Source organism: Hypanus sabinus, chromosome 7 (genome assembly GCF_030144855.1).
Source record: "Hypanus sabinus isolate sHypSab1 chromosome 7, sHypSab1.hap1, whole genome shotgun sequence".
Classification (NCBI taxonomy): domain Eukaryota; kingdom Metazoa; phylum Chordata; class Chondrichthyes; order Myliobatiformes; family Dasyatidae; genus Hypanus; species Hypanus sabinus.
In genome coordinates, this window is record NC_082712.1 from 29,104,390 (window position 1) to 29,122,401 (window position 18,012).

Here is an 18,012-nt window from a genome sequence, read left to right on the forward strand (position 1 = left end):
AACTGTCAACAGCCCTCGTGACCTGAGCTAGTTGACCCATTGAAATTAATTATTTGTCATCCAATTTAAAACTATCAATGCTGAAGAAAAGTTGAAACATTCCTGAGCAACACACAAAATGCTGGAGGAACTCAGCAGATCAGGCTGCATCTATGGAGGGGAACAAACAAACAATGTTTCGAGCCTAGATGCATCAGGACTGAGAAGGAAGGGGGAGGAAGCCAGAATAAGGTGGGTGGGGTGGGAGGTGCAAGCTGGCAGATAGCAGGTGAAACCAGATGAGGGGGCTGGTTGGTGGGTGGGCAGGAAAATGAAGTAAGAAGCTGGGAGGTGATATGTGGAATTCTAAGGGCTGAAGGAGGAGTCTAATAGGACAAGAGAGTGGACATTGGGAGAAAAGAGAGAAAGCGCGAAGTGATGGGCAGGCGAGGAAAAGAAAAGTGGTAAAAGGGGAGCCAGAATGGGGATTCCTGGCTATCCAAATCACTACTAAAGATAATGAGAGGAAATTTTAACCTTTCCCACCACTCCTTCCCTAAACTTTCACATAATATGGAGAACCAAATTATTTACCTTTAATTAAACCCTTTCAAATGAAGCACTCCTAATACAAATACCAGACCTTCCTTTCACTTAACCTCAAAAAAAATATGCAATTACCAGAGCAGACAGACAAAGGAAATATTTAGTTTACCTTGACATTTTGCATTAACTGGTAGTCCTGTGGCTAAAGAGCAGGGAAGCGAACTTGGAATGGGTCGACTAGGAGCAAGCATAGACTTAATGAGCTGAGTTTGGTCTAATTTTACAAATGATAATAAAACAAGGGGTGTCATTAACAGTGAAGATGGTTAACAGGATTTAAAGAGGGATCTTGATTAGCTGGGTAAGTGAGTTGAGATTGGCAAATTGCGTTTAATGCAGAAGAGCATGAGATGTTGCATTTTAGGAAGATTAAGTGAGGGCAGGTCTTTCACAATGAAATGGGAGAGCCTTGGGGAGTTTTGCAGAACACAAGGCCTAGGAATTGAATTGAAGTGAATTAATTTTATTACTTACATCCTTCATATACATGAGGAATAAAAATCTTTACGTTATGTCTCCCGTCTAAATGTGCAATTTTAGTAATTTATAATAAATAATATGTACAACAGGACAGTCAATATAACATAGAAATACAGTAGCGGCAGCATGAATTAAGCAGTCTGTTGGCCTGGTGGAAGAAGCTGTCCTGGAGCCTGTTGGTCCTGGCTTTTATGCTGTGGTACCATTTCTCAGATGGAACAGCTTGTGGTTGGGGTGACTTGGGTCTCCTATTCGGGCCCTCTTTACACACCTGTCTTTGTAAATATCCTGAACAGCAGGAAGCTCACATTTACAGATGTGCTAGGCTGTCCACACCACTCCCTGCAGAGTCCTGCGATTGAGGGAGGTAGAGTTCCCATACCAGGCAGGGATGTAGCCAGTCAGGATGCTCTCAATTGTGGCCCTATAGAAAGTTCTTAGAATTTGGAGTTCCATACCAAATTTCTTCAACCGTCTGAGGTGCCTTTTTCACCACACAGCTGGTATGTACAGACGTGAGATTCTCGGTGATGTTTATGCCAAGGAATTTAAAGCTGTTCATCCTCTCAACCCCAGATCCACTGATGTCAAAGTTAGCCTGTCTCCATTCCTCCTGTAGTCCACAACCAACTCCTTTGTTCTTGTGACATTGAGGGAGAGATTGTTTTCTTGACACCAGGGTGATGACTTTCTCTGTAGGCTGCCTCATTATTATTTGAATTAGGCCAATCAGTGTAGTGTCGTCAGCAAATTTAATTAGCAGATTGGAGCTGTGGGTGGCAACACAGCCATGGGTATACAGAGTAAAGGAGTACAAGTACATGGCTCCCTGAAAGTGGTATCACAAGCAGACAAAATGATGAAAAAGGCTTTTGGCACCTTGGCCTTCATCAGTCAGTATCAGAATCTGAATCAGGTTTAATATCACCGGCATATGTCATGAAATTTGTTAACTTAGCAGCAGCAGTACAATGCAATACATAATAATATAGAAAGAAATAAGTGAATCAATTAGTGTGTACACACACATACACGTACATAAATGCCCTGGGTGACAGGGGACCTTAATAATAGACACCGCCTTTCTGAGGCATTGCTCCTTGAAGATCTCTTGTATACTACAGATACTAGTATCCAAGACGGAAATGACTAATTTTACAATTTTTTATAGCTTCTTTGATCCTGTGCAGCAGCAACCCCCCCCCTCCCCCCAATATAACACAGTAATGCAGCCTGGCAGAATGCTCTCCAGTAGATCTATAGAAGTTTGAGTGTTTTAGGTAAACCAAAATCAAATCTTCTCAAACTCCTAATGAAATATAGTCACTGTCTTGCTTTCTTTAAAATTGCATCGATATGTTGGGATCAGGTTAGATCCTCAAGGATCGTAACACCCTGAAACTTGAAATTGCTCTCTCTCCACTTCTGATCCCTCTATGAGGATTGGTTTGTGTTCCCTCATCTTACCCTTCCTGAAGTCCACAATCAGCTCTTTGGTCTTACTGACACTGAGTGCAAGCTTGTTGCTGCAACACCACTCAACTAGCTGGTATATCTTACTATTGTATGTCCTCTCATCCCCATCTAAGATTTTGCTAATAATGGTTGTATCATCAGCAAATTTGTAGATGGCATTTGAGCTATACCTAGCCACACAGTCATGGGCATAGAGAGAGTAGAGCATTGGGCTACACACATCCCTGAGATGCACCGGTGTTGATCATCAGCGAGGAGCAGTTATTATTACCAATCTGCACAGATTGTGGTCTTCTGGTTAGGAAATTGAGAATCCAATTGCAGAGGGAGGTACAGAGCCCAGGTTCTTCAGCTTATTGATCAGGACTGTAGAAATGATGATGTTAAACGCTGAGATATAGCCAATGAACAGCATCTTGACATAGATGTATTGCCCAGGTGATCTAGGGCCGTGTGAAGAGCCACTAAGATTGCGGCTGCCATAGTGGTGAAAGGCAAATTGCAGTGGCTCCAGGTCCTTGCTGAGGCAGGAGTTGACTCTGGCCGTGACCAATCTCTCAAAACATTTCATCACCGTAGGTGTCAGTACTATTGGACGATATTAAGGCAGCTCACAATACTCTTCTTGGGCACTGGTATAATTTTTGGCCTTTAGAAGCAAGTGGGAGCTTCCAACAGCAGTAGTGAAAAGTTGAAAAAGTCCTTGATTACTTCCGTCAGTTGGCTGGGTTTCAGAGCCTTCTTACCAGGCAGTCCATTGGGGCCTGCTGCCTTTAGAAGGTTCACCCTCCTGCCTCCGAGACAGACAGCATAAGGTCACTGGGTGCAGCAGGGATCTTCACAGCTGTAGTTATATTCTCCCTTTCAAAGCGGGCATAGAAGGTGCTGTCATTCATGCTATTGGATTTCACTTTGTAGTCAGGACATTGGGTATAGACATTTGGGATGTCATGTTGCATTTGTACAAGATGCTTGTGAGGCTGCATTTGAGATATTGCTTTGGTCATCCTGTTATAGGAAAGATGCCATCCAGCTGGAAACTGTGCAGAGGAGATTTACAAAGATTACAAAGAACTTGAGGAGCTGAGTTATAGAGAGAGGTTGAGCCATTTATTTTACTAGAGTGTATGAAAATGATGAGCAATCTTATAGAGGCAAAAAAATCAAGAGGTGCATAGATCAGGTGAATGTGCAGTCTGGGTTGGTGAATCAAGAACTAGTGGTCATAGATTAAAGGTATAAGGAGGAATTAAATAGGAACCCAAGGGCCAACATTTTCACCCAGACAGTCATCAGTATACGGAATGAGGTGCCAGAAGAAGCGGTTGAGGCAGATGCATTGACAACATTTAAAGTGTATTGGACAGCTAAGTGGCTAGGAAAGATTGAGGGATATGGCCAAAAGCAGGCAAATGGGACTAGGTTAAATATGAATCTTGATCAGCATGGACAAGTTGGGCTGAAGGGCTGTTCCGCACTGTATGAATTTATATTGACTCCTGCACTGTTACAACAATTCTGATTCTTTCAATAATTCCACCAATCATTCTATCATACCAGGTAGTATTGATTTTCTGTAAACGAGGCCTCCACCCCAGACAGAGCAACAGGTCTAAATACCATACAAGATCTTGAAAGCATTGGGTGAAAACACAGTGGGAGATTTAAACAGAAGTGCAAAGCTGGTAGCAGCAGAGCACAGAAGAATTACAATGACAGACGTCAAACAAAATTAAGTAAAAAAGCAAGGTACCACAAATCCAAGGAAACACAGCTAACTACCTTTTAAACGATAAATTACATAATACATCCTTCGGGAAAACAAACGGACCCAATAGGCTATATAGATGGAGCAGTGTAGTGATGAAACTGGTAGAACTGCTGCCTTAGCTCTAGCAACCTGGTTTCTATCCTGACCGCCACTATTTGTGTTAAGTTTGCAAATCCTCCCTGTAACTTTGTGTATTCCTCCCAGGTGCTCCAGTTTTCCCCCACATCCCAAACACGTACAGGTTGGTAGATTAATTGCCACTAAGTTGTCTCTAAGAAGTAAGTAATGGCAGAACTTGGGGAAACCCAAAATGAAATTAGATGCAGCATTAAGTGTTAATGTTTGCTTGATAGTCAACATGGATTTGGTATGCCAAAGGGCCTGTTTCTGTGTTGTACAGCTATGAGATAGATGGGCTACCAACAAGGATAAAAACAGATGATGCAGGAAGCTAATAAATGGATCCAGTCTGCCTTAAATAAGTATCCACCATGCATAAATAACAACCAAAGTAATTGCTAATTAATTTAAAATCATACTAATCCATCAACTAATTAATAAGAAGTGTCAAATGATTCTATTAGCTTTAGATATAATTTACAGCTAACAACAGTAAACAAATGGAGGGTTAGAAATGAACATAAAGTGGAAGCTTGATTGTCCCCAATTACCCAGCGCCCCAGGAGATATTCTACCTCAAGTCATTCCAATTCAGTCATTAATGATGGACAGAATATTTTAGTTTATGTATTACAAGTATGAAAAATAGTACAACCTTTACTCAAAAATGCAAGCTTAAATATAATGAAAAATGTATACTTATACAGCATAATAGCATAGAAAAAGACCACTCAACCCAACATGTCCATGTCAACCAGTAGACACCAATCCTTATTAATTACGTTTTCCAGCACTTAGCCCAAAACTGCTTATACCTAGGCAATGCAGGTGATTGCGTTGGCACTTCATAAATGCAGTCAGCAACTCAACTTCCACCATTCCCTCAAGCAGTATCCTGCAGGTACTCATCACTCTCTGGAAGATAAATATTCTCTCAGATCTTCTAGAAATCTCTTAACCCTTGCCCTAAATCTCAAATTTCATCTACTTCTGTTATGGGGAAAGTTCTCTTGTTGTCTACCCTACCTATAACCTTCATAAATTTGTTCTTATGCCTCAATCATGATCCTTCTTAGTTTCCTTGCTCCAGGGAAAACAAGCCAACCTCTCACAACTGAAATACTCCATCCCAGGTAATATCATGGCTAATCACCTGTGCAGCCTCTCCAGCACAATCATATCTCTCCTGTAGTATAGTGACCAGAAATGGTGCAGTACTCTGGCGGAAGTCTAATCAAGGCTTTATGAAGTTTGGACCATAACATCTCTACTTGTATTTGGTGCTCCAGAAGGCCAATATCCCATAAGCCTGCTTAACTACAGTATCTACATGCGCTGACACCTTCAAGGATCTTTGGATTTGTACATCAAGGTCTCCATTTCTCAAATATCCCCTAAGATCCTACCATTCTGTTTATATTCTACCCTCATTGGTATACCCAAAATGTATCATTTTACATTTATCTGTATTAAATTCCATTTCTTATTTCGCAATCTGTTTCACCAACACACTGATTCATCCTATGGTCCAAGACCACTCTCCATCCTAACAACTTCAGCAATCTTCATTGTCATCTGTGAACCTAATGATCATACCTCCTACTGCCAACACCATTCAGAAATTGTCCAGATGGCATGCAAACGAAAGCTTTTTAGTGCATTGCAGTACATGTGACGATAATAAACTATTTGCAATTACATTTCCAAAGAAAAATCTGCACGGAACATCCATTGTCACAAGCATGCAATCATAAAAACAATCCACTACCATCATAAGACCATAAGATATAGGAACAGAATTAGCCCATTTGGCCAATCGAGTCTACTCCGCCATTTCATCGAGGCTGATCCATTTTCCCTCTCAGGCCCAATCTCCTTCCTTCTGACTAATCAAGAATCTATCAACTTCTGCCTTAAATCTTTCTGAAGAGCTGGCCTCCACAACTATCTGTACAAATGAATTCCACAGATTTACTACTCTCTGGCTAAAGAAATCCTTCTGTTCTGAAAGGATTCCCCTCAATTCTGTGGCTGTATCCTCTGATCTTAGGCTCTCCCACCACAGGAACCATCCTCTGTTACCAGTCTCCCATGTGGGACCTTTGACAAAGGCCACAATAAAGTCCATATATATCACATCTGCCCTCATCAATATTTAGACTTTTTTTTAAAAAAGATAGCAATCAAATTGGTCAGATAGAGCTACCATGATTATGTGAAGGGTAGATCCTATCTGATTACTCCCTGGCCTTCCAAATGATCATTAATATGGTTCCACAGAATTCCTCTATCTGCAAGGATTGATCTGTTCCTGGGCAATCTTTGCCAGGATCTGTCTCAACTTAATGAAAATGCCATTTCCTTATTTAAGATGTTCTGGTCAATCAATATTAATTTCTTTCAAAAAGTTTGTGACAGCTGTATAGTTTTATTTTCAAACAATAACAATACCCCAAAATAGAAGTACACAAGGTCAGAGAATATGGAATCAGCAGATAAGATCCAAAATACATTACAAAGAAAAAAAAAGGTGGATTTAGTATTCCATCTCTACTATTGATAATGCTATTCCCATTCAGAATTTACATTAGTACCTTGGGAACAGAATCAAAGCATAATCTCAAAATTTGAGAGCATCTTAAATTAGGGAGGAAAATGGTTAACACTGAAATAGGATGCAACAAATAGCAATGTGCTATTATTAAACTCTCAGGATGAGCATGCAATTGAAAAATGAACTTCAATACACATCAAATGTGAGAGGTAACATTTTGCTCAGAGTAACAAGAAGACTATAGTATCTGGATAACAAGATATTAAATGGCATCAAAGGGCAGAGAGGTTAAGGCTACCAATATACAAAACTGGGAGCAGTTGCAATTCAGGTTATCAAGGCCATGAAAAGAATAGCACTGGGGAACCACACTGAAAAGCAGAGAAACTAAACATACTTGGTTAGACTGCATGGTGTACTGACCTTTATGTTATTAAAACAATATGCAGACACTGTAGAAAGGGAAAAAAAATCACAAAGAGGATTGCAAATTGAGAGGTTATATTTATCAGGAAAGAGTAGGGGTTCTTTTCTCTACAGAAGAGAGGGTCTGAATGACCTGTTAAGTACTCAGAAAAAGTTGAAGATAGTAGGCATAAAATGTTTTTACTTGCACACAACTCAAAACTTAGTGTTCATAAGTAAAAAGATTGTTACTAATAAATACAACAGGGAACTGAAGTGAAACCTCTTTATCTAGAACCGTGAGAATATGGGACATACTGTCACAGTAGTTGTTAAGGCAGACAGCACTGATGCACTTAAGGAGAGGCTGGTTAAGCACATGGGGGAGGAAGGAATGGAAGGATGTGCTAATTGGACTGAATGAAGAGGGATGGGAGGAGGCTCCTGTGAAGGATAAACAGCAGCTTAGCCACTTGAGATAAATGGCTTGTTTCTTTGCTGCAGACTCAATGTAATTATATGACTGCAGCAGTCAAAGGACTATTTCATGCACAGATAAGAAATGCTTTCCGACATCAGCCTGAAACTTACCTCTCATTACTGCAAACTGCATCTCAGAGTATTGTAGCTGTGATCTATTATGAAATAATGCTCTGGATTAACTGTTTCTATTCTTCCTAGCACCATGTATACACTTAGTAGCCACTTTATTAGATACTTCTTGTACTAAATAAAGTGACCATTGAGCTTATGTTCATGGTCTTCTGAGGCTATAGGCTATCCATTTCGAGGTTCACCTCATCTGGCATTAACAATCTTTCCCTGTCAAAGTAATTAAATCACAAGATTTCCTCATTCTAATGTTTGGTCTGAGTAACAATGGAACCTCTTGACCATGTCTGCATGCTTTTTTACATGGAGTTGTTGCCACATGATTGGCTGATGAGATATCTGCAAACAGGGTGGTTTGAGTATCTCAGAAACTGATGATCTCCTGGGATTTTCCACACACAAGTCTCTAGACCTTACAGAGAATGGTGTGAAAAACAAATCGTATAGTAAGCAGCAGTTCTGGGGTGAAAATGGCTTGCTAATGAAAGGGGTCAGAGGAGAATGGTCAGACTGGTTCAAGTTGACAGAAGGATTAAACTAAGTCTGGCTATTAAAGGGCATTAAAAACCAGGAGCTTTTTGCTTGGATACAAGTCTGTCAACCTCAGCCAGGTCACAAAAGGGACAAATTTAACCAGGGTTCTTTGGACATTGAGAAGAAGGAGGAAGAAAAGAAGGAGATTATAAAGGAGATGGGTAAACCATGGCACCTGCTACTTACTATCTGATGTACATGCATAGTCATAATTTGCAATCTCATTGGAGTTTAGAAGAATGGTGTGGGGGGGGGGGGGAGAAGAAATTTTCATTGAAACCTATTGAATACTGAAAGGTCTAGATAGAGTAGACTGGAAAGTATGTTTCCTATAATGGGGGAATCTAGGAACAGAGGGCACAGCCTCAAAAGGATGCCCCTTTAGAACAGAGATGAGGAGTTCAACTCTGGTGTCCTCTGTAAGAAAGTTTGCACATCATTTCAACATGCACACGTGTTACCTCCAGGTGCTCTGATTTCCTCCCAAAGTCCAAAGATGAACAGGTTAAATAGGTGGATTGCTGGACAGTGTGGCTTGATGGATCGGAAGGGCATGTTCCACACTGTATTCTAATCAAAATAAATATATTTAAAGCAGGGGCTGATAGGTACTTAATTAATAAGGGCGTCAAAGGTTATGGGGAGAAGGCAGGAGAAAGAGTTAACAAATCAGACATGATGGAATGGCGGAGCAGGCACTATGGGCTGAATGGCCTAATTCTGCTCCTAGGTGTTATGGTCTTATGTTGTAAATGTGCCAGTTGGATCGACTACAGAAAGGTGACACCTACTCTTTTCCCTTCCCAACAATACAAAAGATCAGCACGATTTAAGAGGGATAGGGAAACAAATCAAACAAGGATGACAGGGAGAACGCGATCCCAATTTATCCTGATTATCAGCATCTCTAATGAAGCAGAAGATGGTCACCTGCAAACACAATCAATTTCAACCATAGATTTCTCCATTAATCTTTCATTGTGCGCTTAGGGTCTTCACAGCGTAAGATCTTCACATTAATTATGCACTCTGCGGTGTTTTTACTTGGCAGCCAATGCTTTAGAAGGTTGTTGATTTAAATTAAAAAACATGTTAAGAATTGCACAGTGTAGCAATTAGTCAATGGAAACCTGACATTGTCTGGTGACAGGAACAGATAATTTTTGCAAAATGATAGTATGATTCAATCAGACAAAGGGTATGAGTTTAAAAAATATACATGCTTTGTAATGAGTTATTGAGCTGAACGCTGGTATACAAATGAAGAAAATCGAAAGCAGAGTGACTGCAAATCTTTACCTGACTGGATGATGAGTTTAGCACATTCATTACAAGGGAATAAGGCCACATACATCGTGCATCCTTTAACGTCACTAGCATTTTTGTTCAGAATTGCATTTAATTCCGCATGACAAACTGGAACAGAAAATAAAAAGCCATACATGAATTAAAAATAAGATTCATAAGCCAAACAACTTCTCACACAATTAATCCTGATCACGTACGTGATTAAAGAGAGCTTTCAGTCACAACCAAGATCAAATGACCAGTTCCCTATGTTTTTATTCAAAAGAGATGTGCACACAACCCCTGTCAAGATACCCCAAAGTGCCCTGAATCTCATTTGGGAAGTACAGCTACTGTTATAATGCATAGAAAATACAAATTTGTAGAAAATTTCAAATGTTGGATATTTACCTAGAGACACAAGCACATTTTCTAGATGACATACCGCCACACATCAGCATCCCAAAGGGATCCATCACTCTACACCTGTGTTGCACTTCTGCAACCCCACCAATTACTCCCCTTCTATCTCACTAAAACAAGAATCCACAATCATTCAGCATCTCTCTCCCTTACTCCAGGGAAATCTGCCATCCTTACTCAATATGACTACAATGCATGCAACTCCCAAAACCAAACAGGGTAGTGAGTAGCAGCATTGTCAACAGTGTCCCACATTCCACAAATGAACAAGGAAGCAAAGATAAAAACACTATTGTTGATGAATCTGATAGGTTACTTATAGAAGAACTAGCTAAATATTAAAACCAATAAAATGAAATGATAGTGAAGGCATCTCATCTTTGTCCCATTCTCCTTAACCCTCCAAGTCTGGGTATCAGATTTAATGCAACAGTAAGACTTTGTCATCGGTATGTTGCCACAAGTTCAACAAAACTCCCAAGGCTTACAACTGTGAATGAGGCACTAATATGTTTTGTAAAAATTATATAAAGCTCCTAAACATTGAAAGTCACTTTTTTTTTAATGTGCCAACACCAATACCATTTAAAGAGGGCCAAGAAAAGAGCTGACCATTTTCAATATGTCTCTCTCAAACCTGCCACCTCTTCTACCAAAAACTATACCCTTTACAGGGAAAAGTTCCTTACTACAGACCCTACGAACGCACTTCTTAATCTAGCTTAATCTATTTTAATATATTCCAAACAGGTTACACTAAACCCACTCCGGACAGTTTTTCCTTACAAATGAAACATTAGCAACAAGCTCTGTAGCAGCTCAGTCTTTACAAATCACTGGATTATAGTGCCACACACTGGTGAGGATGGGAAGAGGAGGATTGGTGATAAGAATGCATGGCCAAAGACGTGATGCAGAAGGGAGAACTGGGATGGGGTTTTTTTTTGGTGTAGTGAAAGCCAAGGATTGACCAGACTGAAGTATACAAAATTATGAAGGTCATAGAAAGAGTACATAGTTTTAAAAAAACCTTGCACATAGCAGAAGTGTTTGTGGCCAGAGGGCATGGACCTCTGTTACGAGATAGGAGATTTGAGAAAGAATTTGTATTGCTCCCAGAGGGTGGTTGAAATCTGGAACTGGATCGAGTACACTCATAATATTTAAGATGTATTTTAATTTGCAGTTAAAATGCCATGCCATAAAAGGGTATTGAATGGACATCAAAAACCAAGGGTCTGTTTCCGCAGTACAATTCCAAAAAAGTAAAGATAAGTCGAGCTCCAAGTGTCAGTCCTAACTTCCTGCTTGATGATTAACAAGGGATGAAGGTCTAAATGTAGCAATTCCTTGACTGAAAATTCCAGGTTTCATATTCTCACTTTTTGCAAGGCACATCTTGTGGCAATCTACGACTCAAGGAGCTTCTCTTCCGCACTACACAATTCAATTTACACACTGGCAATTCAGATCTTTGACATCAGTCACTTGGTGCTGTGGGACAGGGGAAGTGGCTCTCAGCTATCATTTCACAGAGTGAAGCGATAAACTAATAAAATGGGAATTCAGTGTTGGATTTGACCGCAAAACTTCAACCATCCCACTTCACTGCAACACAAAGGGCATTTTTCATCAGCTCCCACCACTCCTGCATGCAGTGACATGGATGCTGTACTGTGTTGTAGATGGACAACACATTCAAGCTGATAAATCAGTATTATTGTCCCTTCCTACACACGGTAGTTTGAAAAGAATGCAGTGCCAAACCCCTCTCTCCATAAAACGTGGTATGACAGTGACATCTACTGGTCAAAATTAGGAAAAAGGTAAGTGCTTGAAAACAAATCAAATTAGCCAAAAGGTGCCAAACCATAAGTAATAATTAAAATCTTTACATTTTGGCTTAAATGTATTTTCTATATAATAGAGAGCAAAAGTAAGCTATTATAAGATTAGGCTTTAGAAGCTGTGTTTATTCTCCTCTGAATAAAATGTTTTCTAATATACACAGATTCATGAATCAGAATCAGGTTTATTATCACTGGCACATGTTGTGAAATTTGCTAACAGCAGCAGCACAATGCAATACATGATAATAAAGGGGGAAATAAGTAAAATCAATTACAGTAAGTGTAAATACTTAATTTAGTTGAATTAATAATAGTGCAAAAACAGAAATAACGAAAGTGAGCCGTGTTCATGTGTTCAATTTAGGAATCGGATGGCAACGGGGAAGAATCTGTTCCTGGATAGCTGAGTGTGTTCCTTCAGGCTTCTGTACCTCTTTCCTGACTATAACAGTGAGAAGAGGATATGTCCCGAGTGATATGGGGGGGGGGGGGGGGGTTTCTTTAATGATCAATGCCGCCTTTGTGAGACAACTCTCCGTGAAGATGTCTTGGATACAACAAGGCTAGTACCCAAGAAGGAGCTGACTAATTTTACAAATTTCTGTAGCTTCTCTTGATCCTGTGCCCCCTCCTCCATACCAAACAGTGATTCAGCCTGTCAGAATGCTTTCCATGGTACATCTGTAGAAGTTTGAGTGTCTTAGGTGACAAACCAAATCCCCTCAAACTCCTAAAGACACATAGCCACTGTCTTGCCTTTTTTATAGTTGCATCGATATGATGAGACCAGGCTAGATCCTCAGAGATCTTGACACCCTAGGACTTGAAATTGCTCACTCTCTCCACTTCTGATCCCTCTACGATGATTGGTTTGTGACCCCTCGTCCTACCCTTTCTTAAGTCCACAATCAGTTCTTTGGACACACTGACAAGGTTGTTGCTGTGACACCACTCAACTAGCTGGAATATCTCTCTCCTGTACGCCCTCCTTGTATTCATCTGAGATTCTGCCAACAAAAATCATCAAATTTATAGATGGCATTTGAGCTATACCTAGCCACAGTCGTTGGTATAGAGAGAGAGTAGAGCAGTGGGCTAAGCACACATCCCTGAGGTGCACCAGTGTTGATGATCAGTGAGGAGGAGTTATTAATATCAATCAGCACCGATCAAGGATCCAACTGTAGAGGGATGCACAGAGACCCAAGTTCCGTAGCTTTACGATCAGGATTGTGGGAATGATGGTGTTAAACACTACGCTACAATCAATGAACAGCATCCTGACATAGATGTTTGTATTGTCCGGGTGATCTAAGGCCATGTGAAAAGCCATTGAGGTTGCGTCTGCCATAGACCTATTGTGGCAATTGGCAAATTGCAGGGGCTCCTGGTCCTTGCCGAGGCAGGAATTGATTCTGGCTGTGACCAAACTCTCAAAGCATTTAATCACCGTAGATGTGAGTGCCACTAGACAAGTCATTAAGGTCGCTCACACTGCTCTTCTTGGGCACTGGTATAATTGCTGCCCTTTTGAAGTAGGTGGGAATCTTCCAATGTAGCAATGAGAGGTTGAAAGTGTCCTTGAATACATCACCATGAATGATGCAGATTGGATATTCAAATGGAAGCAGTACTCATTAGTGAACTAAAGGATTAGGGGTTCATAAAATTAAAATCTGGGACAGAAAGGAAAAGTAATAAAAATTACTCATCAACTGGAATCTGCCAAATAGGGTGTTAGAAATACATCATTCAAATGTAAATTTGGATTGGCACTTCAACAAAAATAACCTGCAGGATTATGGGCAACAAATGCAGGAAAATGGGCTGATCAAATCACACTGCCAGGAACCAATATAAACCCAACAGGGCAAATGACCTTGACCTGCTCTTCTATTATTTATTTTAAAAGAACAAGCAAGAAAAACACTAAAACTGCATGTGTGTAAAATGGTTTCAAACCCAGTTCCATCAAGGCTAGAGATGGAGGCTCTTTGGTTGGGTGACCAAAAGGTCATATGCCCAGAATCTGATTATCTTAATTTAACATGGGAAAACAATAGTCATTCACTCCAAAGATATAACAAAATGTTAACCAAATCTGTTGTGACTGGAGGTCAAATTATCAGACCTCTTAAAGAATGGAGAAAGAGTCTAAGAGCCTTCAAAGGGTGGCACTGAGGCAGGATCTTGTAATAAATATTTATATTTTCATCTTGACACAAGTGGCTGTCAGAGTCTTTAAAGCAGGGGTTTCCAACCTGGGGTCCATAGACCCTCGGTTAACAGTAAGGGTCTATGAGATAAAAAGGTTGGGAACCTCTGCTTTAAAGGATTCAAATTCAGCAGTAGAATTGTAGTAATTTGCATGGAATAATATTTACACATCCTGCCTTAACATGTTCTATATATTTATTTTATTTAGCAATACGGTGTGGAGTAGGTCATTTCAGTTCTTTGAGCCACTCTGTCCCAGCAACCTAATCACAGGACTACTTACAGTGACCAGTTAACCAACCCAATAAAAAAACACGAAATGACAGACAGCATCTATGGGAGGAGGTAACAACGACGTTTCGGGCCGAAACCCTTCATCAGGAATGAAGTAACATGGGATGGTCGAGGGGGGATAAGAAATGTTGGGAGGGATAAAGTAGAGAGCTGGGAAGTGATTGGCTGGAGGGAAATGGGCTGGGGGAAGGTGGAGAATTATGGGAAATAAAAGAGAAAGAAAGGTAGGGCTGGGGGGAGAGATTATAGTGAGGGGGGGGGAAAGAGAGAAAAAGAGAACCAGACTAAAATAATAGATAGGGATGGAGGTAAGGGTAGAGGGCAGGAGTATCAACGGAGGTCAGTGAGTTGGATGTTCATGCCGGCAAGAAGGAGGCTACCTAGGCAGGAGATAAGGTATTGCTCCATCGACCTGCGTGTGGCCTCATCTTGACGGTAGAGGAGGCCATGGACAGACATGTCGGAGTGGGATGTTCATGCCGGCAAGAAGGAGGCTACCTAGGCAGGAGATAAGGTATTGCTCCATCAACCTGCATGTGGCCTCATCTTGATGGTAGAGGAGGCCATGGACAGACATGTCAACTCACTGACCTCCGTTGATACCCCTGCCCCCCACCCTTATCCCCATCCCTATCTATTATTTTAGTCTGGTTCTCTTTCTCTCTCTTTTTCCCCCCTCACTATAATCTCTCCCCCCTCACTATATCTCTCCCCCCAGCCCTAACTTTCTTTCTCTTTTATTTCCCATAATTCTCCTCCTTCCGCCTAGCTCATTTCCCTCCAACCTATCACTTCCCAGCTCTCTACTTTATCCCTCCCCACACTTCTTTATCCCCCCCTCAACCATCCCATGTTACTTCACTCCTGATGAAGGGTTTTGGCCCGAAACATCATTATTACCTCCTCCCATAGATGCTGTCTGGCCTGCTGAGTTCTGCCAGCATTTTTTTCTGCCAGTGTTTTTTTATTTATTTCCAGCATCTGCAGATTCACTCGTGTAACCAACCCAATACTTCTTTGGACTGCGGGAAGAAACTGGACCACCCAGGGAAAATCCACGCATTCCACGGGAAGGATGTACAGAGACTCCTTACAGAATGGCACCGGAATTAAACTCTGGAATGTCCCGAGTTGTAATTAAGAGCTAACTGCAATTAAGAGTGCAGTTCTGAAACAAAGTTTAATATTTTGTTGTTTTTGAAAGGTTGAAGTGAACACAGAGAGCAGATGAGAATACATTGGATATAATTTACTTTCCTCTCCTGCATCCACATGGTTATTCTACAGATACCAGGTAACTCTGACAATTATAACACTGCTTTGGAAATGTCTTGAGATTAAAAAATATTAAACAGTTTGATTTTGTGTTCCCTCATAGCCTTTATTTAACCCCTCTGCCAATTTAAAAAAGAACACACTAGTTACAGGCAATCTAATTCATCCCTACACTGATAACCCAAGGATAATGATAATGGAGAAATCAAAACCGATTCAAAATTTAAAAAATTTTTCTTACATGAGAATTTCAGTGTAATGAAATTAAAAGCTGGGCTCTATCAATAAAAGTAATCCTCTTTTAGACAAGTACCACACACCAACTTGTATTCTTCTGTTTGACAGTTTTTTTTGGAGAAGAAACTGTTGAACTTGCTGAATGTGTCATATAAAAACATGGACGTGCTGAACTCCACCTTGGAAACTCGATTCCTTTGACATCAGGGAACTGAATTTCAGAATCTGAGTACCCTGCACAGTTACTACTTCGGATTGTTGGATCTTACTAGATGCACGAGAGAACAAACTAAATAGCCTTTATCAGTCTTTAACAAATACCTTTCAGAATCTGATTTGGGCACAGCAGCCTCCACCTCAAGCACCATTCAACTTGTATTGACCCAAAATGACAAAAAGGCTTTTGTGATCAAAAGAACTGCAAACATGAAAAGGTTTTTAAAAAAACTATACCAAGTAATGCAGTGTGCATGCCAATATTTACCAGAGGAAAAAAATGGATGTTACCAAGCTATAGCTTCAAATCAAGAGAAAGACAAAAGTTGGAGCCTACGCAGCAAAAGATACATTAATTCAAGCACTGATGTTAAGCAGATGAGGAAAAAGAATGTCAATAAAAGACCACAAAGTTTGATATTTTAGAAACAGTTTGGTGAAGCCTAATGTAAACTAGAGGAACAGCATATCCTATTCTGTCTGAGTAGCTTATGAGCCAATGGTAAAAACACTGCATTTCCCAATTTCAATTAACACTTATCCATGCTTCCCCCTCCCGCCCCTTCCTTTCTCCTTCTGATATTTCCCTGGTCCTACCATTTTGTCTCCTTTCCTATATCCACCTTCCAACTCAATATCACCTATTTTTAAATTCCTTACCCCCTTATGGTTCCATCCACCTACAACCCACACATTTCACTTACCAGCTTCCACACCCCCACCTTTCATCTGATTCCATCTGTTCTTCAGGTCTCATCCAGTGGTTTCCACTGGGACCTTCCTTATTTATCAGATTCCAGCATCAATAGCCTTTGTATTCCTGCCTAACGCCCTCCTCAGCTATTTCTATCTCTGCCTTTCCCTCCATAGCTCCTTCCTCCTTCTTTTGTTTTCCACTGGTTTGCTTTCAGCTATATCTACCTGCCTCTGCTTCCCAACTCCACCCCTCCCTTAACTGGCCCAATCTGCCCATCATCCTTCACTCCCTACGAGTGCAATAACCACCTCTGGTCTAAGTCGCACCACTCCTCCTCTCCTCTTTATAACTACCTACTTCTCCCCCTCTCAGTCCTGATTTGGGCTTTTAACCTGAAACATCAACACATCTACCCCCGCCCCCCCCCACCCCACTGTCTGATGCTCCAGTTTGGCAAGGCAAACTGGGAAAAATAAAGAACCAAATCGGGCTATGGTGTGTTCAACAGAAATCACTGATGGCCCACAAAAGCTTGCTTCTAAAGAGTACTATTAATTTAACACAGGTTTTTATACACATCTAGATTTTCTTTCCTTCTCAACATACTTCTGAAATACAGAAGCACCAAGCCATTTGCTTTTACTCAATGTATCATTTTAATCTTTCAGACACAAAGCATATGTTAATAAAAGAAAATCCTTTTGAATCTGTTTAGAAAAAGAAACTGAGTCTTCTAGAGGTACAAGACCATCAACATCAGAGTTCAGAGGGAGAAATAACATTCTTATAATATTCTCTGCAAAACCATTTTCAAGGAGATGAACTTTGTATTCCAACAAGAAGATAGCCTAAATACTATATAATCCTGTAATACATTTATTCCATATTTTAAGCCCAATTTACTCTCAAAGCTGGCATGAAATTTTTAAAAAGACTAGCTGCAGAGTGAGTTATGCCTGCTAAATTGACTACTGCTTCA

General features: G+C 40.5%; 1 protein-coding gene across 2 annotated transcripts in view; it reads right to left on the reverse strand.

Annotated features, from left to right (window-relative positions):
* Positions 1-18,012, reverse strand: part of dctd (dCMP deaminase) — a 60,883-nt gene that overhangs the window by 19,991 nt on the left and 22,880 nt on the right. For both annotated transcript variants that reach the window (XM_059973825.1, XM_059973823.1), the window contains exon 4: positions 9,837-9,953. In XM_059973825.1, coding sequence (XP_059829808.1) covers positions 9,837-9,953 — 117 coding nt within the window. The remainder of the gene's footprint in view (positions 1-9,836; positions 9,954-18,012) is intronic.